This window comes from Mustela putorius, unplaced genomic scaffold, assembly GCF_011764305.1.
Source record: "Mustela putorius furo isolate JIRA1106 unplaced genomic scaffold, ASM1176430v1.1 tig00000127_pilon_pilon_pilon, whole genome shotgun sequence".
Classification (NCBI taxonomy): Eukaryota; Metazoa; Chordata; class Mammalia; order Carnivora; family Mustelidae; genus Mustela; species Mustela putorius.
In genome coordinates, this window is record NW_025421288.1 from 7,511,932 (window position 1) to 7,534,926 (window position 22,995).

The following is a 22,995-nucleotide window of genomic DNA, read 5'->3' on the forward strand; positions in this document are numbered from 1 at the left end:
CGAGGGGGTCGGGCCCGACCTCACACTTCCCAGGAGGCTGTGCGCGGCGGCGGTCACGTGACGGGAGCGCGGGCTTTGGAAGACGGCGGAGCGCGACAGGATCCGCGGCGGAGCTGAGGAGGGTGCGGGGCTGAGCCGCGTCCTGGGCAGCACGCGACCCAGCGCTACTGTCGAGGCCTCGCGCTCCAAAGGCCAGGTGAGACCCCGTGGGAAGCGTGTCCGAGGGCGGCGGGGTCCCCCTCACTCTGGGTGTTGGGGCGGGGGCCGGGGGGCCGTCTGCCGCGCGCGGGGCGGAGGCCAGAGCGCGGGCTCGCCACCTTCCCGCTCTGCGACTCGGACGGGTCGCCTAACCTCCCTTCATGTGTGGAAGGCGGGAGATAGCTTGCACTCTATGGGGCCGTTGGGTATTTTGACCAAGATCCTGGATGAGAAACATTTTGGAGACTTCACTGGTTTAGACCCCTTTCCCGCCTGCCGCTGTTGGGGGCTGCGGGGGGCTGGCCGGCCGGCAGGCACGGAGCCCTCGGTAAGCCTTCTAGCAAAGCAGCCGGCCTGAGGCGGGACCCGACGGTCGAGTGGCTTCTGCGGGAGGCACGGTTCCGGGCACCCGTGGATGGCAGGAGCCCGAGGATGGCGGGAGGAGGGCACGGCTGAGCAGCAGTGAGAAAGGGCAGGGCTTCTCCCGGACTGTGAAGGTAGGTTGAGAAGCAGAGCACGGAGGATCTTGACACCAGGTTGAGTGTTAGGACTTAAGTAGAAGCGGGGATTGTAGCTTTATGATGCTTTAGAAAAAATCCTGAAAAGTGGGAGCAGCGAAAAGGTCTGGTGTCATCTTTCTCGGAGTGTTGGACGCATGCCACCGGTGGACACACGATGGCTTTATTTATTTATTAAGATTTTATTTATTTATTTGAGAGAGAGAGAGAGCACGAGAGGGGAGAGGGTCCGAGGGAGATACAGACTCCCTGCTCAGCAGGGAGTCTGCTGCAGGGGCTTGGGGGGCTCTGTCCGGGGACTCTGGGATCATGACCTGAGCTGAAGGCATTCGTTTAACCAACTGAGCCACTCAGGTGCCCCACACGATGACTTTAAATGGCATCCAAAAAACCCTTTTTAGCAGTCACACATTTGACACTTAAAATATAACTGATATGACACAGGCATTACTGCTTAAGAGGAGTTCTCTTTTTCAACTTACCTTCGTTTTTAAAGCAATGACGTCCCTTTAAAGAAAATATTATGTGGATGAAAGTACAGGTTTCAGATGGGAGTGGCGAAAAAAATCTGTGAGGGTGGTTTGGGTCTGACCGAAGTTCGGGAAGCACTGCCCTAGGAAATACTTGTAAAGGGGCCTGAACCACAGAAGTGCCACGTGGGAATAAGCAGCTCCAGCTTGCCAGCTTCCTAGATCCGGACCGAGGGTCAGGTAGGAGCCATGGAGTTCACGCTTCAGACTTAGTGGTGGGGAGAAAATACAAAGGGAAAGAGTTAAAATTTCTGGCAACATCGTGGTAGGAGTAGAAACCAGGTGCAGTGCTGAGGGGACACTGAAGGGAGACTTGAGCCGTAATGTTACGTGTGAGAAAGCCACGTAACTCTTGTTCATGTATGTTCTTTGCCAGTCCCCCTTAGGGCTGCTGTATCAGTCAGGATTCTCCAGAGAAACAATAAGGTATAGGATATGGACAAATGTAAGGAGATTTATTTTAAGGAATTGACTCAGGTGATTGTAGAGGTTGGCAAGGTTGAAAAGGATCGGGCTGGCACCTCATGCAGGAGTTGATGGTGCAGTCCTCAGGCAGAATTTCTTTTTCTTTTTTTTTTTTTTTAAGATTTTATTTATTTATTTATTTATTTATTTTTAAAGATTTTATTTATTTATTTGACAGAGAGAGATCACAAGTAGGCAGAGAGGCAGGCAGAGAGAGAGGAGGAAGCAGGTTCCCTGCTGAGCAGAGAGCCCGATGCGGGGCTCGATCCGAGGACCCTGGGATCATGATCTGAGCGGAAGGCAGAGGCTTTAACCCACTGAGCCACCCAGGTGCCCCTCAGGCAGAATTTCTTTGGGAAACGTTATTGCTGCCAAGGCCTTAACGGCGGATTGAATGAGGCCCACCCATGCGACGGAGGATAATCTTCTTTGCTTAAAGTTAACTGATGATGTCACAAAATTATCTTCACAACAACACCTGGATTGGTGTTAGAGTAAATAACTGGGCGCTGCAGCCTAGCCAAGTGGGCACATAAAACTAACGGGCACCACTGCTAAGAGGCGGGGAGCCAGAGGAATGGGTTGGGGGTGTTCAGTGACTGGCATAAAGGTACAGAGGAGGAATGTATGAGTTGTCAGTGAATTGGCAAGAAGATAGATAACTTCTGTTATTTGGCCACTGTGCACATTCAGCTTTGTATTATGGTTGCTTTTGTACTTGTGTCATCTCTGTTTAGCCAGTATTTGCTTGTCCTTTAGGGCTTGGTTCTGTCATTATGGTCCCTGGGTTCCTCAGGCCAGGGTAGGCACTGTCCTCCGGACTCGTGGGGTCCTCGATGCCCACACCAGTGCTGCGTGCGAGCCCTGTTGCTGCCTTATCCGTGAAACCTTAAGTCCCTCAACACCAGCAGCATCTTATTCCTCTTAACACCCAGTTTTTTCCTCCGATACCCAGGAAGCCTTACTATTAATTGAGTGGCCTCACTTGCTAGAGGGTAAGTTTTCTTTGCTAATGGCAACCTTACCTCGTTCATCTTCTCATCTTCTGCGGTTCCATGTTGGCGTCGTCCTTGTTGTGCTCAGTTTGTTCGGTGGACACGAAGTTGGTGAGATACAGCAGCTTGATCCTTTGCATCCTTTAAATTCCTCCTCTTCTCACTTTACGCCTTTCTTTTTCAGCTGTCCCTCCTCTATATTGCTATGGGAATTCAAGGCCTGGCCAAACTGATTGCTGATGTGGCCCCCGGTGCCATCCGGGAGAATGACATCAAGAGCTACTTTGGCCGCAAGGTGGCTATTGATGCCTCTATGAGCATTTATCAGTTCCTGATTGCTGTTCGCCAGGGTGGGGACGTGCTGCAGAATGAGGAGGGTGAGACTACCAGCCACCTGATGGGCATGTTCTACCGCACCATCCGCATGATGGAGAACGGCATCAAGCCCGTGTATGTCTTCGACGGCAAGCCGCCGCAGCTCAAGTCAGGTGAGCTGGCCAAACGCAGCGAGCGGCGGGCGGAGGCGGAGAAGCAGCTGCAGCAGGCTCAGGCCGCGGGGGCCGAGGAGGAGGTGGAAAAGTTTACTAAGAGGCTGGTAAAGGTCACCAAGCAGCACAATGACGAGTGCAAGCACCTGCTGAGCCTCATGGGCGTCCCGTATCTTGATGCGCCCAGTGAGGCCGAGGCCAGCTGTGCCGCCCTCGTGAAGGCTGGCAAAGTCTACGCCGCGGCCACCGAGGACATGGATTGCCTGACCTTTGGCAGCCCCGTGCTAATGCGGCACCTGACTGCCAGCGAGGCCAAGAAGCTGCCCATCCAGGAATTCCACCTGAGCCGGATTCTGCAGGAGCTGGGCCTGAGCCAGGAGCAGTTTGTAGATCTGTGCATCCTGCTGGGCAGCGACTACTGCGAGAGCATCCGGGGCATCGGGCCCAGGCGGGCCGTGGGCCTCATCCAGAAGCACAAGAGCATCGAGGAGATTGTGCGGCAGCTTGACCCCAGCAAGTACCCGGTGCCGGAAAACTGGCTCCACAAGGAGGCCCAGCAGCTCTTCCTGGAGCCCGAGGTGCTTGACCCAGAGTCTGTGGAGTTGAAGTGGAGCGAGCCAAACGAAGAGGAGCTCGTCAAATTCATGTGTGGCGAAAAGCAGTTCTCTGAGGAGCGAATCCGCAGTGGCGTCCGGCGGCTGAGCAAGAGCCGCCAAGGCAGCACCCAGGGTCGCCTGGATGATTTCTTCAAGGTGACTGGCTCTCTCTCTTCAGCTAAGCGCAAGGAGCCAGAGCCCAAGGGATCTGCTAAGAAGAAGGCAAAGACTGGGGCAGCAGGGAAGCTCAAAAGGGGAAAATAAATGTGTTTCCCCTTCTAGCGCCTTGACCCCAGAATGTCTGCCTTGTCGTATCCTCGGGAGCTAGCGCTAGAGAGACCGCTGGGGGCGGGGAGGGGATTGTATTGCTTCTCTAGCTCTAGGCGTCTCAGTAGTGCTTTTCCCTTTTGTACTTGATCTGATGACAGGAACGCCACAGAGCGACTTTGTTTTCTTCTTTTTTAGCTCAGGAGAGTGTGTCCCGCTCAAAACAGCTCTCAGGCAATCTAAGGGACACTGAATCTATTGTTCATGAAGAGGGAGTGGGAGATAAACCATAGAGACAGCCGACTGGACAAAAGTGATTTCCTGGCTGGCCACCTGGTGGCTGACAGGAGTGGGTGGTGGCACCAGACTGCGCTCATCTCTGGTTCAGCCTTGACCCACCCTGTGGGACAGTCATCAGGAAGACTGAGCCTTAAGTTGGGGAGAGCTGTGGAGAACTAAGAAGGCAGGGAGAGCTGGAGTCCCTGGAGTTGGCAAGAAGGGTCCGATTACTGTGTGTCCTGGGGTGGGGGCAGAAACTTGAACTTGCTATGTAACTTGAGTCTTCACAGTGGTTATTTAGAGGCACAAGATGGCGAAATTCTAATGTCCTCTCTGAGGCAGTCAGCAGAGTTGAGACTTCGGGATAAGATGCTATTTTCATGTGCTGTATTTGTTTTTGTTTTAAAGATACGAGAAAAGAGTCAATAAAATTATAAAATCAAACCAGAATGTCATGTTCTCTGACAACGTTTGAAAACATCTCAAGTGTCCCCAGGCTTCAGGCAGTATAATGTTCTTTTAGCGCTGAAGAGAACACTCCGGAAGTACGGTTACAAGAGGTTTGAGAGTGGCCACAAGGTGGCGCCACACCCCACAGAATGGCTAAGGCAGCTTTGGCCGTGTACTTAGGCCATTTGAGAAAGGCCTAGTTTAACTTAACCAGGAAAGAAATTTGAATAAATTGAATGGGTTTCTAGTTTCCCACCTACTGTGTGAGAGAAAGGAGCACCTTTGAGAAAGCCTCACAGTTTTGATCAGCTACTTCATAGCATCTAAGCATTTTCCTTACCAGTTTATAAATTGTGAAAAAACTACACTTCAGAGATTACTTTTGTGTTTCTTTTGTTGACATCAAATTCAGGTTGCTGTTTCCCATGGAGATGGAATGTTTTAACAGTTTTATAATCCTGATAAAACTTGGTGGGGAAGTTTCTAATTTTTTAGCATTCCTGTCACTACCATTTGAAGTTAACAGGCACACTTACGCAATCTGAAATTTAAACTGCCAATAGTCTAACAGATTAAGCAGGTAGAAGACTAAAGACTGGTGGTCTTCAAAATTTCTTACGGGGCAACGTATTTTTCGAGTGCAATCTTCCGTGGAACCTCAGGATATGAGCTTTTCTAGTTGAAGTAGGAGTGGGACCTAGTCTCCCCAGCAGTACTCTTATAACTAGGTGACTCCCAAACCACTGGTGTAGACAGAAAGTTCTATTCTGAGGGCAGGGATCTTGGTTTTGGTTACTGCTGTATCCATCGTTGGATGGAATGGGTTTTCTGACTGGACCAAGCCACGCAGCTTTTGGGAGCACCACGTAGTCTAAGTCTGTGGTAATGATGATGGGGCCCAGGGGCGGATAAACTTTCTTAGGGAGTGAGTGATGGCCTCAGTGCTGTAGCTTTAGTTAAGGGCTTGTATCCTGTGGTAGTCAGACATGTAGAGTGGTATTCCTTTCTTCTTTCTCAGTTTTTTTAAGATTTTTATTTATTGGAGAGAGAGAGAAGGAGCACAATCAGGGGAAACTGTAGCAGCAGAGGGAGAAGCAGGCCCCCCACTGAGCAGGGAGCTGGATGTGGGACTCCATCATGACAGGAGTCGAAGGCAGACGCTTAACAGACTGAGCCACCCAAGTGCCCCATGGTGTTTTCTTTTTAAAAAGATTTATTTCAGGGCACCTGGGTGGCTCAGTTGGTTAAGTGACTGCCTTTGGCTCAGGTCATGATGCCAGAGTCCCAGGATCGAGTCCTGCACTGGGCTCCCATTCCAGCTCCACGGGGAGTCTGCTTCTCCCTCTGAGTTTCTCTCCTCTCATGCTGTCTCTCAAATAAATAAAATCTGTTTTAAAAAAGATTTATTTCAGACAGCACATGTGTGCATGACCAGGGTAGAGGAGGGCCAGAGGGAGAAGCAGACTGTTCACTGAGCAGGGAGGTTGATGGGGGGTGGGGGTTGATCCCAGGACTCAGTGATCATGACCTGAGCCAAAGACAGATGTTTAACCAGCCGAACCACCCAGATGCCCCTCCTCCTGTTTTTTCAAGTTGAGTTGTCTGGTCTTTTCTAGTTGATTAACTACTGCACACTGCAGGCAAGACTAGTTCTGCAAATTTTTACCTAGCATGTTCTAATGCTCTTGCTCAAAGGGAGCTGTCCTAGCAAGACTGAGGTTAAAAAGGCATTGTAGGGGCACCTGGGTGGCTCAGTGGGTTAAGCCACTGCCTTCGGCTCGGGTCATGATCTCAGGGTCCTGGGATCGAGTCCCGTATCGGGCTCTCTGCTCAGCGGGGAGCCTGCTTCCCTCTCTCTCTCTCTCTCTCTCTGCCTGCCTCTCCATCTGCTTGTGATATCTCTGTCAAATAAATAAATAAAATCTTAAAAAAAAAAAAAAAGGCATTGTAGTCCAGCTCTGAAGCACTGCACCTGCAGAGAAAGATTCAGGCAAAACAAGAGACTTTTAGGGACCCTCTGTATTGAGACTAGAAACAAGGGCAAAAGGGTGAGGGGGTTGTCTCATGAAAGGAGACACATGTGCCCCTGACTAGTGTTTGTGGAGAGTGAGCACTTGAACATAGGGGGGTCCTGAGAAGGGGCTGGCTTGCTATCTCCTTGCCATGGTCTACCTGTGCCTTGGTGTCCCTTCGGAGGGTCCTGCTGCTCCTCTGCCCAAAGGCCTCGTGCAAAGGAGAGTCCGTTTGGGAACTCCTGGTCGGAAAGTTCCAGCCACCGAGGTAGGTAGTAACTTACAGCACAGGCACAGGGAGTCCCATTGGCATGTGCAGAAGAAAATCGTGGATTACGACAAGTGAATAGAATAGCCTTCATTTGGTCAAAATTAACTTTATTTTTCAGCTTTACCTCATCTGGATGTGTTAACAAAATTAGCACACACAAAAAGGATGCAGGTGTGGGGGCCAGCTAAAGAAAGTGCTTCCAGTAACGTGGCGGGAAGATGAGAGTAACAAAGATAAACATGGAGGTTCGAATTCTAAGACACGGAGTTCAGATGTTAGTTTTGCCACAATCTGTGACTGGAGGTGACTTGTCCTCTTTAAGCTTGTTTTCTCAGGTCACTGCTTGGATTTGAGATCACTCATCGCACTGTTAAAACAGCCTGAGGCTTTTTGTCGCTGGTGTGTCCCTCTGTGGCCGTGTAGACCACACTAGTCTAGGTTAAGGAAAGAAGGCCACAGTGGTTGAAACGCGTTGAGGACCTGGGCTTGGCTCAGTAAGCCGTGCTGGGTTTGCCCCGGCTGGCGGCCAGGTGGCCGGACAAGCTGGTGACAGGACTCCCTAAACCTTGGGAAGTAGCGACCAGAGGGATGGGGCAGGATCAGCACCTGTTCTCAGTGGGAGGAAGCCACTGAAAGTAGAACTTTTCAGTCCTGCTTCTAGTCTTTCTATCCAGGTTGTTTCAAACCAAGTCCTGCGCAAATGGAGAAGAGCTGAACTCTTCTGCACCCTGTCCTGCCCTCGTGTTGTCTCTTTAATCTGTGTTTTGACAAACCGCTGAAGTTGTCCCTGCAGCCTTTCCACGGGGGTGTTCGAACCCCACTGCAGCTCACTTTCAGATGACCTTTGTTCTCTCCCACAACTAAACGTGGGCTCAACTCAACTATGGCTCTGCTTTTTCCTTCTAGTTTGAGTTTCCTCCTTTCGGGATCCAAAATGCGCAATATGCTTAGAGTAGGTGCTGTCGGACAGGTAAACCACGCCCTCACCTGCTGTGACTGTGGGGCAGCCGCTAAATCTCTTACTGTGAATGCAGAGGACAAGCCCTGGGGCTTAAGGCAAAGACTGTTGGGCACATTCTTTTGTTTGTTTGCTTTAGACACGGGTTGTTACCTTTTAAGAACCAGAAGATTTTTGTAAAAGACTGTATTTCAGTATTAGGCGGGGAGGCTTTTTAAGAGATTATCTTAAATTCCTACCTGGTGTCCAGGTGAGAAGACGCTTGAAGAGTTCATAGTTCACAAACTGTTTTTATCTTCCTATCTCTGGTTTAGGACTGTGAAGTGATTATATTTAATTCACTGTTCCTACTCAGAAGCAATACATTGCTTCTTCTGAGAAATTTCTAAGAAATTAAAAAGAAATTGCTTCTTAATTTCGAATTAAGAAATTTAGAAAATTTCTTAGCAACCCCTATATTCTTTAGGACTGAATTTTGTGGTTTCCTCCTGACTGATAATTTAGAGTCTCCCAATGTGGTCACTTGTGCTGACTACTTTATTAAACTTGGACTTACAGGTAGGAAGACAGAGGGAAACCACTGGGAACCTCCATTTGTTTCTAGGGAGGAGATGAAGTTGTCCCATCTGTTCAGCTGTTTGTGGCTAAGAATCAAGAAATAGACTCTACATCCTAAAAGTGTGTTGCTCCTTGGGTGGTGATTATAAGAGGTGACCCCAAGGTGGAGAGGATTTTGAATGACCACTTAACTCTCCTTGCTATTTTGGCAAGACCTAGGACCTAATGCTCCCCGGGTGAAACATAAGCTCAAAATCAATGATGCCAGGAGCCTTCAATGTCAGATGTCTCCAGCAACACAGTCCTGGCTTTGCTCTGCCTGCTTCTAGAAGTGGGAAAATTGCTTCTCCAGGAGCCTGAGGCAGACCTAGGTCCCACCTAGCTGTAGAGTGAGCTGAGCCTCCCAGGCAGCGCACTACACCGGGCCTCAAATATAAGTCTTGCTCCGAAGGTTCAGCTGCTCTGTCTTCTCAGACAGTAGCGGGTGGGGAAGGCACTGAGAAGTGGACCAGTGAGATGGGCTCACCCTTTTCCTGGCTGGAATTTTAATGCTAAATCTCTTACTGATTTTTGGGCTTGGTAGGTCCCCCTATTCTTCCAACACCCTCGGACTCCCTCTTTGCTCACCAAGCATCAGTTTCTGCCAAACTGGAAAAAGGAAAGGAAACTTACATCTCTGCCCCAATAGCTCCACCCCTCCCTCCAGGGGCTGTGCATGTCTTTGGGTCTTAAGTCTGTGCCTGGAAGATAAAGGGGAGGGGTTTGAGTTGAGCCTTTATCTCCTCAAACCCACCCCCTCTGAATATTATAATTACAGTGGCATTTTCCCTCAAGCTCCCCTCCGCCTTGGTGCCAGAAAAACCATCTCCCAGATGGGCTTGTATTATCATTGAAGACCAGCATCTCTTCCAGATGGGGCAGCTGTTCTACTGGTGAAGATAGGCATCTAGCCAGAGCTGCCCAGACTCCTTCAGTGAGCTGTGGGGGCAAGATGGGAGCAGGAAGTGAAAGAGAGCAGAGCCAGGGCCGAAAGCCAAACCAACCACCCTAAAACATGGAGTAGTGAGGCTCTTATAGGGGAATGGAGGCCGATCTCCATGGCCCCTTTCCTACCCTTTGCTTCTGAGAAATAGCTTGGGCCATGGCACTGGGAACAAAGGCTTGCCTTGGCCACAGGACCAACAGAGCATCCCGCCGCTTGTCCATTCCAGAAGACTGGGAACCCTGCCTGTTGCTCCCCCCCACCCCACATCACCCACCCCATTGCCCGCCCTCTTTCCACCCTACCAGCCATCTTCCCAGGCGCAGGTACTCACTAGACAATGTCGGCGAAGGCGGAGAGCAGGGGCTTGGACTGGTACTCTATGCCATGCTTGGCACACAGGGACTGCACCAGGGGAGCCACTTTATGGTAATTGTGTCGAGGCATTGTGGGGAAAAGACTTCAGGGAGAATGGGACAGTCAGTGGCTTCACTCCACTCTTTCAACCTCCCTGCTTTCCCCGCAGGGACCCTCCCAAGGACCCTGCTTCTCAGGTCTCCCTACTTACTGGTGCTCTATCTGGAAGTTGAGGTGGCCACTGAACCAGTCATTGAAGGCAGACTTGTGGACATTACACGTTGCACGGAGCTGGGGGAAGAGGGCAGAGGAGAGAGTGGCTCTGGGTACCAGAGGGAAAGGCCGACGCAACCTTCTCCAGGCAAAGCTGGCTGAGAAGAGGGAGTGTGGCACCGTCCCTGGTCACGCCACGTGATGGCAGGAGTGAAGCTTCAAGCCAATGAGGCAGTGCTGTTTGGGGACTTTTGTTGTTAACTGCCCCAGCCCCTTGCCTGCATCGGGGCCCACTCACCCCTTTCATGAGTTGTGTCATCCCAGGTCTTCCAAGTGACCGTCCCCTACCTGGATGGAGACCCAGTCCATGTTCCGGTCGTGATCAATGTGCATGGGGATATGGTTCATCTGTGTGACCCACACAAACCAGTGGCTTTCCAGGAACCTGGTGGATACGGCACACAGACAAAGACAGTACATGTCAGACTTCTTTTCCCTCAGGTAACAGCTCTGGCCTGGACATCTTCCCAGGCAAACACCCGAGACACCCCTGGTGCCTAAAGCCCCAAGCGCGGACCCCAGACCAGACTCGTTTTTTCCCACAGATTGGCTTTTCTTTGCCATGGCTCCTTCCCCAGCAAATAGTACCTGACCACGAAGAAAAGGCCCAGAACGCCTTTCAGTCCCAGGAACGGCCCGTAGGTCAGGAAGAGGCGGGCGTAGAAGGTGATCATCCAGGCCAAGTCCTGCAGGGAGAGGCAGACAGCGCGGTGACTGGCACGAAGCACTTCCTCCTCTCCCTTTCGTTTCACCCGTTTGCCTGGTACAGCCCCTCTGCCAGGGACCCAGACTGGAACACTGTCCCCGGCAGCTTCTCTTCACGGACCCAGTCCTGCAGTATCTCGTGCCTTCCCTCCATTCCCTGCGGTGGCCTCCGGTCCGCCCTGCCTGTTTCCTTCCCAGGTGCCAAGGCCTCCAGCTCCTCCCAGCCCGTCAACGTTCTTTATGCCTTCATCAAGCTGCCAAATCAGTCTCCCGGCATGGCAGCTCGGTCTGGGCCGGTGCCCTGCGCCAGCACTCCTTCGGCATCACAGCTCTCCCCTGACACAAGTCCACAACACGTCCAAGTGGCCCAAACTGCCCCTCACTCCCCAGCTTCTCTGCTCAGAGCCCATCCTCCCCCGACCCCACGTTTGCCCACCCTCCAAGGCCAGCTGCAGAAGTGACTTCGCGAAGCCTTTTCCGAGGCCTCTCATCTAGCCAGGAGCAGGCAGGGCCATTTTAGAATCCCAGAACCTTCTGCATTTACCTCTTCCCCACCCGAAAGCCTGGCTCCTGGCTTTATGCCAAGCACAAGAACCTCAGGAGGCACCAGCTGAATGAAACAGGCCGTGGGGTTGCGGGGGGCTGCGCCTGGGGGGCTCAGTCAGCTGGGCACCGACTCTTGGTTTCGGCTCAGCTCAGGATCTCAGGGTCGTGGGCCTGAGCCTGGAGCTCCGTGCTCAGCACCAAATCTACTCGAGAGATAATCTCCCTCTCCCTCTGCCCTTTCCCCTGCCTGTGCGTGCTCTCTCTCTCGCTCTCTCATGAATGAATGAATAAAATCTTAAAAAAGAAAAAAAAAAAAAAGAATTAGGGGTTTGGGAGTTAGGCTGTCTGCTGAGTCCAGGTCGTACGCCTAGAGACAAGGAAGGTCTGTGTTCGGTTCTATTAACTTTGCTCTACGTTAGGCCTGGAGTAAATTTCTGTGAGCTTTCCTCTGGAGAACCCCCATCCCCTTCCCTCAGGATTCTGAACACAAAGGATGTGGAACTTGGGGGCCATGGATACTCACCACCCACTTCTTCCGCTGGATAACAAAATAGAAAATATACCACTGGAAGTAGAGAGGCAGCAAGGCTGGGGGCCCAACTGCGAAGGAAATGGAGACAGGGAGGGGGTGTGAGCAGCAGGAGGGCAGCTGCGCGCCAGAGGGGTGGCCTCTGGCCTGGGGCTGCCCCCTGCCACCTCTTCCTGCAGCCCCTTCCAGCTGCCTTGGCTTTCCTCGCTCCACTGCAACCGGCAGGCCCGGAAGGTGGGCAGGAATGCGAGTCTGAAGAAGCCAAGACCTCCCAAGAGGATGCCAGGAGAGTGAAGGTGGGAGGGACATTCTCTTCCAGGGGAACGAGGCAGCTGGGGAAACTCGCCCCGAGCTCCACGCACAGAACCCGCCCAGCTGCCTGTCCTCGCGCTCACCTGCCCTGTGTTCCCCGCTGCTCTGATGAGCCGGTAAAGAGCGGGGAGCAGGGGGCCCTGCTGAGGCTTCATGGGCTGAAAGCTGACTTCTTCGGACTAGGAAAATGAGCTGGCACTGCCCAACCCAAAGCCCTGGAGGGCAGGCCTGGGAAGGGGCAGACGGGCTTCTCAGAACGCTGGGAGTGGAAGAAGGGGTCCCCAACTAATGCTGTGCCATTTCCTTTTCTGTATCCCTTCTCGGCACGGTCCTCACGCTCCCTATAACCGCCGCAGGACCGTGCTCACCTACGGCTCCTCTATCCTGATGGGCCACGGATTGTAAAATTCTTCCAGACGTTTCTGCTCTACCCTTCTAGCCCGGCCCCCTTTCTCCAGGAATGATAGTTCATAACAGGCAGTTAGTTAGGATAAATTCCTTTCAACTAAAATCGGATCAGTGGAACCCCCCTTTCCCTTCCTTTAATAGGAAACTCAAATTTTAGGCATGATGAAGACTTTGAAAAGCAAGGAATATAGAGCATTCTTCAGAGAGAGCTTAAGACAACCACAGAAGTGTCCTCCTTTTCAGCTCTAACAGCCTCTCCACTTCCTTTTGAGGCCAGTCCTCCGACAGCCACGTCTGCCTTTGTCCCCCTGGGTGCTGGACTGCTCCACGGAGTCGTCTTGGCCCAAGTCTGTTTCTCAGGGTCTAAGATTTACCCTAGATGGCTGCCCCGGACCACATAGTGTTCCTGTGGAAGAACTCCTTGGCCCTGGCTACACATGACCCTTGACCAAACATTAGCCTGGAAACTTCGCTCAGCTGAGATGGTAATCTGCTCCCGCGCAGAGAGGAACCCAGTCAGAGACAGGGTGCTTCCTCCAGTCTTTACTGGAAATAGCATAATCCTTCAGAAAGTCATTTCTTCCTCACATCCCTTCAGCGACCCCATCCCAGGAGAGTCCCCTGTGCCGGATGCGCACTCAGGAAGAAGCACTCACTCAGGAAGAAGTACTTGTGCTGGTGGTTGTACGGCATGTACTTTCTCTTCTGCTTCCCAAGCTGTGAGGAAAAGCGCAAAGAAATCAGTAACCGCAGACCAGTCGCCCCATTCCCCTCCCGCCGTGAGCCTGGCTTTTCCCTGCTCAGGAGTTTGGGCCTACTCCAGGGTGAGCTTGTGGCTGCTGTTAGACGGCTCCTGCAGGCCGGGCCTTGCCCCTAGCGCCCGGCGCGGGGAGGCCCTGGCCGGGATGGGCCAGGCGCACACACCATGGCCTATAGCTCCGTGGTCGCTGCCCACACGAGGCACGAGCACAACAGTCTGCAGGTCCTCAGGACACCTCATGTTCATCGAAACTTATGTCACAAGGTTTCCAGGCCTCTCCACATCCTCGCCCTTTTCCCATCTAGTACTTTCTTTTTTTTTTTAAGATTTGTTTACTTATTTTAAAGAGTGAGCGGGGAGCGGGGACGGAGAGAGAATCCCACTCCCCACCGAGCACAGAGCCTGACTGGGGGCTTGATCCCAGCACCCTGAGATCATGACCTGAGCCAAAATCAAGAGTTGGACACTTGGCCAACTGAGCTGACCATAGACAACCATTTATAACCCTACACAGGCCAGTATTCCCTCTACATCCATCCATCCAGACCCTCTTGTGGTCTCTTGACTACAACTTGAACTTTATAAAATCCCTTGCATGCTAAGCCAAGTTCGGCAAATATTCATGGAAAGGAACAGAACTTGACAATCTGAAGGTTCTGGCAAGGCTTTTCCCAAAGGGTAGTGATTTCTTGCAAGCCTGGCTGCTGTAGAGACGAGCTGGTGCAGTCAAGTCAGTCAGCCTGAACGCCTAGCATGGGCGCACAAAATCACGACAGCAAAGCTCTGCTGTCTCACTTGATGGCTCCTTCTGCCCCTCTTGTTCCAGTAAGTTCTGGCAACCGGATGACCCAGAGCACAGGAGGCGCCGTACTCATGAGTGCAATGCCAACTCCTCTTTCTTCTGGGCAGGGACGTTGGGCTAGATGAAGCAGTCTCTCTGTATTAACTGATTGAATGCAACAAGTATTTACTGAGCACCTATTATGTTCCAGGCCCTGTTCTAGTGCTGAAGATACAGAGGTGAATAACACGAACGTTCTTACTCTCATGGAGCTTGTGATTTGAGGAGAGGAAGCTGGTGACCAGCGTGTGAACAGAACTCGAGGTAATTACAGATTACAAACAGGAAGACAGGACAAAGTGAGGGGGCGGCGTCCTGGCTCCACTGGTCAGATATGGTCTCTCTGAGGTGTTGCCATCGGAACTGACCCCTGAATGATAAGGGGCCGGCAAAGCAGAAATTCAGGGCAAGAGCATTCAATGCAGGCGGAACAGCTAGCACAAAGGCGTGAGATGTTTAAGGGACAAGAGGGGCAGTGTGGCTGCAAACAGTAAGCTGTAAGGCTGAAAAACGAGGGAAGGCCACTTCCCCATGGACCTTAGAAGGCCCTGGGAAGACCTTGGTAATGAGCCTGAGTTTTATTCCCGTGGTGATGGGAAGCCACTGGAGGGCTTTCGACAGCAGTAGCATTATTGGCTTTGCACTTCGAAGGGCTCACTCTGCCTGTGGGAGCCACGAATGAACTGCAGGGGGGAGGTAGAGTTGCAGGGAGAGCAGTGAAGAGGCTGGAACAGGAATCAGGGTCCAAGATGGACAGGGGTGGAGCTGGGAAGCCGTGGAGCTGGGAGAAGTCAGTGCACTTGGTGTGTTTTGGAGACAGTATTAACAAGGCTTGCTGATAATCTGGATGTCGGGGAGAGGTTCACCCCATCCCTTAAGGGGAAAACTAGAAGAGGAGCCCCTGTCTTGTTTGTGGGGGTGAGTGGGAAGACCACTAGCCTGTTTTGGAACTGTTATGGAAGGGAGTCCTGCCTCCTTGAATGGCAGATGCTGTTATGATCCTGATAACTGCCCTGTCGTGTTTCAACTCTTGGACAGAGCCAGAAAGTTTGTGCTTAGGGTGAGGCGTCCCCTGCATTTTTTTTTTTTAAAGATTTTATTTATTTATTTGACAGAGAGAGATCACAAGTAGGCAGAGAGGCAGGCAGAGAGAGAGGAGGAAGCAGGCTCCCTGCTGAGCAGAGAGCCCGATGCGGGACTCGATCCCAGGACCCTGAGATCATGACCTGAGCTGAAGGCAGCAGCTTAACCCACTGAGCCACCCAGGCGCCCCTTGTTCCCCCAGAGACTCGGGAGGCACTGGATGCCCTGGGGCCGGCCTGGGGATCAGCATCCGGAGGGGCCGAAGCAAAGGCCATGCAGCTCCAGCCAAGGCCCTTACGAATAGGCAGCCCATCCTCTGGCTCAGAACTAGACAGAAAAATGTCTGTTGATCCTACATCACTTAATATATTTAGTGTGGGAGTTTCTTGAAAACCTTAGTACCCAGAAGCAATAAAGGCAGTAGTGTGAGAAGGTTCTTTTCCACTTAAATTCCCACTTTTTTTTTTTTTTTTTTTTAAAAAAAACCCTGTAGAGTGACAGTAGAAGTGCTACCAAGAGCTGATGCTCTAACAAATTCCCCACAAAGGGGGGTCCAGGGCCGGCTGACCAGCCTCGTAGTTGTTGACCACAACACAGTGTCGGACGTGTACAAACCAAGCCCTTGCTTAGAAGGTAGGACCATTAGGACATTATGGACAGGTGGGGCATAAGCCTCAAACAAGGGGCTCCTAGTGCCAGGACAGCCAATCCTGTAAAAGCCTTTCCACAGAGTCCTTCTCCTGGCCAGAGGGGGAGGACAGCCAGCCGACCCTGCACTCACTCGTGCCTGGAATGGAGCAGTCCTGAACGGCTGAATGTCTCATACAGCGGGGGAGCGGGACCAAGTGGGACTCAGACCGCAGCCTAGAGCCTGGGCACAAAGGCTTTTAAAGTAACTTTAACCAACAACTCTGCTGGCCATTCAAAGCCTCCTGTTGCCTTCTGTTCACCGGAAGCTCTCCAGCTCTCTACCCTCAGGCATTCGTCCTTAAGTAGCTGCACTGCAGTTTTTGCTCATAACCCCAGGGAATAACTCAGACCTGACACTGACCACCCTGCAAGTCAGGCTGGGGTCAGATGGGTGGGAAGAGTGAATGAATGTTCCAGGCACTGGGCATCAAAGAAGAGTAAGATGGTGGGTCCAGCCCTTGATGCGGAAGACTGCACACAGTAGGATATCAAAGTTGCAAGGGGCAGGGGTGGAGGGGTGGGGGTGACTACCCGGGATAGGAGTGTCTAAAAAGCATCCCCAAGGAGGACCACCCATTAGACTGGCAAGAGATCTGCATAGTAATCTGATCATTGTTTGGATCCTTTGCAGCACGAGGTGCCTTTATGCAATAACTGTTGGCTTGCACTCATCAGGGAGAACAGATGACTCTGTCCTGGGCAGCTTCTTTACTGCCTGCGGCTGCCCACAACTACCTGGGAGCCAGCCTGGCCCCCGCGCCTCACCCCTACTGACAGCATTGTGAGCATTTCCCCAGAGCCTCTCTTCTGGCTGGCTGCCATTCTCCCAAGACCTTCCCACTGATATTTCTGCTCACCTCCACAGAGAGGATCTTCCCCAGGGCAAAGAAGAAGGGGTGCATGTTGATGTCCGGGTCTTTGCCGAAGCAGTTGGGCTTGGCGTGGTGCTGGAAGTGCATGTGGTTCCACCAACTGGCAGGAGCCCCCTACAGAAAAGCAGGGACATGAGTATGAACGCCTAGCATTCCCTCATCCCCCCAAGGTAACCCTTCATTGACTGGAGTTTCAAGAGCCCCTCCCCAGCCCACTGACCTTCAGGTGGCCAATCACGAAATGATGTAGCAGGTGGTTCCAGGTAGAGGTGCTGAAGACAGACAGGTGCCCAAAGTCATGCTGTAGCCAGCCGGCCTGGGCCTGAGTGAGAAAGGTTAGTGCTGAGAGCAGCCCACTAGCCCAGGCTCCCTCTCAAAGACCTCAGTGGCTCCTCTGCCTCAGCCCCTTCCTTTGTCCGCCTTAGCCCTGCGATTGCCACAGTACCTTGAGCATGTCGGGAAAGGAGTCAGGAAGCCTGGGTCCTAACTCTAGCTCTGCCACTAACTCATACGAGAGATGGGGCAAATCACTATGCTTTCCCTATTTTTCAGTTTCCCTAGAGGAGTTCGCATAGAACTCTCCGGGAGTCCTAGGACTTATGATGGAGTGAATACCCAGACTACAAAAAAGGACAAAGAGACAAACTCAGAGGCGAGTGGCAGGCTTGGCAAATGGGTTCTGATAATTAGGGCCCAAGTTTTATGAGAGTGTTGGGCAATGTCGTAGTGAGGAAAAGCCAAGCTTTTTGAAAAATCAGAATTTTGACTCTTGGCACACTTGGGCTACCCTTGGGTGAGCAAAAGGAGGGCGCACATGTGGCCAAGGAATGAATAAAAGGCACAGATGATAAGATGTCTTTGTGCACTAACTCTCCCCCACATCCTCAGCTGCTCTGGTCACAGGGCTGGGCTCCTTGGCCTTCTGAGGCACACAAGGAGCTTCCTTTCCCCAAGGATGCTGAGCACGGCTGTGCTCTTGACGAGCCAAGAGCTCTCACTTGAACTGTGCTGAGCAGCACTGCACAGAGGAGGAAGGGCACCAGGGATGTCCCAAAGACCCAAAGAGTGAGCCAGGCAGCTACATCCAGCAGCAGGATGTGCAAGAGGTTCAACAGGAAGAAGACATGGTTGGCCTTCATGAGCCCCATCCGCTCCACTGTGGACCGTAGCTCTCGGAACTCATCAATCAGCTCTTTCTGCAGAAGAGTAGAGAGGGAGGGGCTGTTATTCTTTCCGGATGTAACCCAGCACTGCTGGAGACAAGGGGCCTCTTTGGCTCCAGCACCCTCTACCCCCAGATAGCTATGGCAAGTCCATAATCCTAGGTAAAGCTACCAGGACACGGAGGAAGGAGGACAGGTGCTGTGGGGTCAGGTCTAAGAGCACATGGTCTTTGGAGTTCAAGACTTGCTTCAGATCCCTGCTCCACCGTTTACTAACACTGTGATTCTTGGCCACATGGCTCACCCTCCCTGAGCCCCAGTTTTCTCATCCGTAAATGTGTGCGGGTTATACGGGGTTACAGCGGACACGGAGTTAAGTGTTTGATGGGTCTTGATGAGGGTAGTGGTGGTACTGTTGTGAGAGCCACGCATTTCAAAGCCCTGCTCCCTTAGACCTGTGTCCCAGTGACTGGGAGAAGCAGGTACCTCAAAATTTCACAAGAACTGCTGACTGTGGGGGTGCATGGGTGGCTCAGGAGGTTAAGCATCCGCCTTCAGCTCAGGTCTTGGTCCCTGAGTCCCAGGATCGGGCCCTGCATCAGGCTCCCTGCTCAGTGGGGAATCTCCTCTCTCTGCCCCTCATCCCACTCCTGCTCTCTCTCTCAAATAAAATAAATCTTAAAAAACAAAACAAAACAACACTACAGACTGTGATCAACTGTGATCTTATCTAGGCTTCCCTTCTCCCTACCCTTCAACAACCGAAGTGTCTCCAAACAGCAGAGTCTCACATTTTTAGTGGGCTCAAAGCTGGGCTGCTCTGGAGACAGTTCTCCAATCAGGAGAGAGTTCATATACTTCCTCACAAGGCCCTTGTCGATGTGGAATGCCACAAAGGGATCCTGCAAAGATAGGAGAAGACACAGCGGTTAGGAAGCCGGCCGGGGGCTCCCCGGGATCCTGGAGGGCTCACACCAGAGGCCATCCTCCTAATTTAGCAAGGAGGCTGTATCCGGGTTCAAAGAGTCAGCACTTCCAGTCAGCTGTCCTTTGAGGGTGCTTAAGACCTTTCCCAGGTGTGCACAGCTCAGGAACACCCAGCATGTGTTCTAGTGAAAAGGGCACCACAGCAGGGAATAGGAAGTGTGGGTTAGGGGGACCACAGAAAGACCTCTCTGGGCTGTCCTGTCCTCTAGGAGTGTCTATGAACAGCTTTTGCACAAGATTTTAAGATCTAGGTGAGAAATAACGAGAAGGGGTGGGTGGGGCTAGACTTCTGTTTTTACCTATGGGACTTTTAACAGAACTTCTCTGAGCGAGCGTTCTTCATAAAATGTGATTAGGAAGACTCCCTACCTCCGAACTGGGACTTTCTGCATTTCTCCTCTTTCTCTCTGCCGCTGTACCTTGTAGGGTTCCATATTTCCCCTAAGACTCCGATCCCCCCCCCCCCTGCCCCAGAGTGGCTCATTTTGGTTCTGTGAGGTGGGCTAGGTCCGGCGGCCCCAGGCCTTAGAGACGCGTGGGCTGCACTAGAGACCAGAGCCGGGGCGGAGCCGGCGGCCGGTGGCACCACACATCTGGACCAATCGCTATCCCGGTTGCGGCCGGCCCCAGCCCCCGCCCCAAATCACACGGCGTGAGGACCCCGCGTGCGTGCCTCCCTCATTTGCGCATGCGTTAGCCCACGTCCTCCCTCCACTCGGCAGTCCCGGCTTCCGAGCGGTCACTCGGGGCGACCGCTATAAGCTCTGGCGTTGCCGGTCCCCCGCGTCCGCCTGGCCGCCGCGCAGGGAGGTTTGCGGGCCCTCAGGCCAGTACGTCTATGCTCCGTTGCGACATAACGGGGACTCTGGTGGGCCCAGGCACTCTCCCGGATGGCAAAGGCAGAGGGTAGGGACAGCGGAAGTGGTCATGCCGCCGGGCTGGGGAACGATATAGGGGGAGGGGACGCGGCGCAGCAAAGTCTCTACAGGGTCCCACGAGGTGATCGCCTGCTCTCCACCCACGGCAGAAGAAGCCAGTTGCCTTACGTCCGAGAGCAGGTGGTCTAGAAAGGGAAGAGCAACACTGGGTCTGGATGGCGCGCTGACCCCCATAGTGAGGCCAGAACGGATGCGAACCACAGCCCGGGAGTGCAAACAGCTGTCCGCTGCGGCGAATAGCTGGAGACCCCGCTGGTCTGCGGCCGAGTGACCTTCCACCATGATTCGGGTTTTGGGGAGCTGACGCAGGCTCCCCCACCTTCTGCACGCCGCTCCCCGACCCACTGTGCACCAGCAGTGGTTAGTCCTCTCCGGGCGGTGAGGCCCCTCCTTCACCCTGTACGGGGGTTCCCACCGCAGCGGGCACCTGGCGGCTTCCCGCCTCGGCCCGGCCCCCGAGAACGCTTCCCTCCCGCTTCCCTTCGCACGCGGGCACGCGCAGCCCAGGCGCCCGCTGCGCTTCCTTCCCACCCGCCGAGACAGGTCGAGACTCCCTCTTCCCGCCGCTGACCCCTCTCCTCCCTCGGCCTCAGCCGCGCCGCCGTTCCCGGCTCCCTGCATGCTGCCTTTCCTCCCTGCTTGTCCTGCTCTGGGGTCTGCCTACGTCTGGCGACCAAGGACGCGGCCAGAGACCGAACGCACGCGCGCGGGCGGCGCAGTCCTTTGTGTGGGCACGTTGCCGGCCTCCAAGCCCCACCGTCCTGATTCTGGCCCGTTTCCGCCGCTATTTTTCTGCCCTTGCATCCCGTGCTAAGTCATGGCCAGCGGGTATGTTGGGCGCCTGCTGGCTCTTCCCCGAATGAGTTGCGAGCTCGTCCCTGGGTGCCAAACTTCCTGCCTCGCGCACTGGACCTCCGGCGGCAGCCGCCCGGCCCCGCCCACTCCCGTGTCGCGGTCTGGCAGCGCTCACCGTTGCATCCTGTCCCGCGTAGTGGCTGATGACCCGGGAGCCCCCGGGGTGCCGGCGGGAGAACTCGCTGATGTTGTACACCTTCCGGTCGATCACGAGCCACCGTTCCTTCTCGCGCCCGGAGCGCTGCGCCACCTCGTCCCACGTGAAGTAGCGCGGGGCCGGCGCCTGGGTGGGGGTCTCGGAGTCCATCGGGGCAGGGGCGGTCAGGCGCGCGCTGCAGGCCGGTGCGGTAGCACGCGCCGGCTTCGCGTGCGCGGGGATCCGACCGGCCTGCGCGCGCCGGGTTTTCAGCACCCGCGGCGCGGACCACGGAGCCCTGCTGCGCGCGCTCCCATTGGTCGAGCGGCGTGGCGCGGGGAGCGAGCCCCCGCCTTCCCGCCCGGCCCGCGGGGTAGGATGGGGGCAGGCGCGCCCACTCGCGGGCTCGGTGGGGTTTTCGCGGCTGGGTTCAGTTTCCCGACTCGCGGCTGTGGCTCCCGGGGGCCCCGCGGGCTGGATCGCAGTCTCTGCGGCGCGTGGGTGCGTGAGGGGGTGGGGTGGGCGGGGCTGTCGAGGTTGCCCCGGAGGACTGGTCCGTAGGCCCCTGGAGCGCCCTTGCTAGTCCATCTGTTAAACCACCGAGGCGCTCCTGGTTGTGGGCCCGGAAACAACAGTGTGAGAACCCTTGGCGGTTATAATTATGGTTAATTGGGTTTGGGGCATGTTAATGCTTTATTTTGCTCAAAATAACGTTGAAAATGCCCCCACAATTTTACCTTGTTACCTTTGTTTTTACCTCTGTTTACCTTTTTTGTTTTAATTTTTGGTCTGTTCTGAATTAACTGGGATCCTTAAATAAAAGGATGTCTTCAGCATCTCCCTGACTTCAGGGAGGTTGTGTGTGGAAAACCTGGGTCTTCAAGCCGAGGCATCCCTACTTTGTCCTGGAAACACCCCAGAGCCATAGGAGAAGCCGTGGAACAAGGTCATTTATATTTTTCTTTAATACTTTCTGAATTTTTTTATTATGAGCATGTGTTTGCCTTCAGGAAAAAAATGCCACTTGTAGGATGATTATTTGATTAAACCTACCTTCCTAAAATCCCTTTTAAGTAGAGGGATTTGGGGCTCAGACCTCTGGGCTTTAGGAAGGAGTGAGGAAGCAGCCAGAGTTTACTGCTAAATTCTCCATGTTGCAGTATGGAGAGACCCAGAGTTTACTGCTAAATTTTCTCTTATTTATTCAACAAGCACACTATAAATCACTTACTATGTGCCAGGCACTGTTAGTGTCTTACAAACAAGACTTCATGTAATTCTCAAAACAACCCATTGCGGTAGAAACTAGTACTAGCCTTACAGACACAGGAGACCTCGTGTGGTTTGTCACACAGCTAGCAAGGGGCAAGGCGGAAATTCAAACCAGCCTGCGCTTTGAACCCCTAAGCTCTGCTGTCTGTCCTCTGAAGACACTAGTATTTGGGTCTCTGATGGTATTCTGCAGCCAAGAGAAAGAAAGCAGAGCCTTATCCCATGAACTGAGATTCCAGGAGTCAGGGAAAAGTATGACTGGATTTCTGGTAGAAAAGGACCTTAATCCATTCAATCCAAATATCTCTTTTTATAGATAAGAGAGCTAAGTTTCCGGGGAAGGGACTTCCCAAGTGCCCGTGAGGAAGCTCAGATGTCCTGGCTTCTGGTTAAAATTCCGGGGCCCTGCACCTTGTTCTAGAATGATAGACAGCTGCCCCTCTGTTCATCAGTTTTCCTTTTTATAAAACAAATCTTGCCCAGCAGCTTGGCAGTTTGTAACCAAAGGTATATAATGATTTGTACTCTTCAATCAAGTAATTTCGCTCTTGGGAAAGTGAGGAGTGGGAAACTATGAAGGTGTTTATTGCTAATTTAGTAGTAAAGATTGGAAACAACTATAAATTTCTGATTTGTAGAAAAGTAAGAAAACTTTCATGGGGCGCCTGGGTGGCTCAGTGGGTTAAGCCTCTGCCTCTGCC

At 53.1% G+C, this 22,995-nt stretch overlaps 2 protein-coding genes across 7 annotated transcripts; one reads left to right on the forward strand and one right to left on the reverse strand.

Annotated features, from left to right (window-relative positions):
* The first annotated feature begins 22 nt into the window (after positions 1 to 22).
* FEN1 (flap structure-specific endonuclease 1) lies at positions 23 to 4,780 on the forward strand. The gene is made up of 2 exons (XM_004770332.3): positions 23 to 196; positions 2,891 to 4,780. Exon 2 carries the CDS (start codon positions 2,912 to 2,914, stop codon positions 4,052 to 4,054), a length of 1,143 nt encoding a protein of 380 aa, XP_004770389.2. The 5' UTR covers positions 23 to 196; positions 2,891 to 2,911; the 3' UTR covers positions 4,055 to 4,780.
* Positions 4,781 to 7,159: 2,379 nt separating this feature from the next.
* FADS1 (fatty acid desaturase 1) lies at positions 7,160 to 21,475 on the reverse strand. 6 transcript variants are annotated; one of them, XR_006601570.1, is made up of 13 exons: positions 21,002 to 21,311; positions 18,898 to 19,008; positions 17,942 to 18,139; positions 17,164 to 17,265; positions 16,929 to 17,057; positions 13,354 to 13,414; positions 11,972 to 12,048; positions 10,786 to 10,883; positions 10,486 to 10,582; positions 10,136 to 10,215; positions 9,902 to 10,027; positions 8,267 to 9,563; positions 7,160 to 7,503 (listed from the first exon to the last, which is right to left on the reverse strand). XR_006601570.1 is itself a non-coding variant. In XM_004770328.3 (12 exons), exons 1-12 carry the CDS (start codon positions 21,191 to 21,193, stop codon positions 9,512 to 9,514), a joined length of 1,323 nt encoding a protein of 440 aa, XP_004770385.1. In that variant the 5' UTR covers positions 21,194 to 21,475; the 3' UTR covers positions 7,160 to 9,511. The 6 variants fall into 6 exon arrangements, 5 of the variants coding, with proteins under 5 accessions (XP_004770385.1, XP_004770384.1, XP_004770388.1 ...); XM_004770328.3 differs by having other exon boundaries at positions 7,160 to 9,563; positions 21,002 to 21,475; XM_004770327.3 differs by lacking the exon at positions 21,002 to 21,311 and adding an exon at positions 20,734 to 20,914 and having other exon boundaries at positions 7,160 to 9,563.
* Positions 21,476 to 22,995: the final 1,520 nt, after the last annotated feature.

What these genes read in the sequence shown, in the direction of transcription:
- FEN1 (XM_004770332.3), top strand. Translation starts at nt 2,912, where the DNA reads ATGGGAATTCAAGGCCTGGCCAAACTGATTGCTGATGTGGCCCCCGGT.
- FADS1 (XM_004770328.3), bottom strand. Translation starts at nt 21,193, where the DNA reads ATGGACTCCGAGACCCCCACCCAGGCGCCGGCCCCGCGCTACTTCACG. An exon ending in TCCAGCGGAAGAAGTGGGTG is followed by an intron (nt 10,884 to 11,971) that starts GTGAGTATCCAT and finishes CTCTCCCTGCAG; the next exon opens with GACTTGGCCTGGATGATCAC. An exon ending in AACTTCCAGATAGAGCACCA is followed by an intron (nt 10,028 to 10,135) that starts GTAAGTAGGGAG and finishes TTCTCCCTGAAG; the next exon opens with TCTTTTCCCCACAATGCCTC.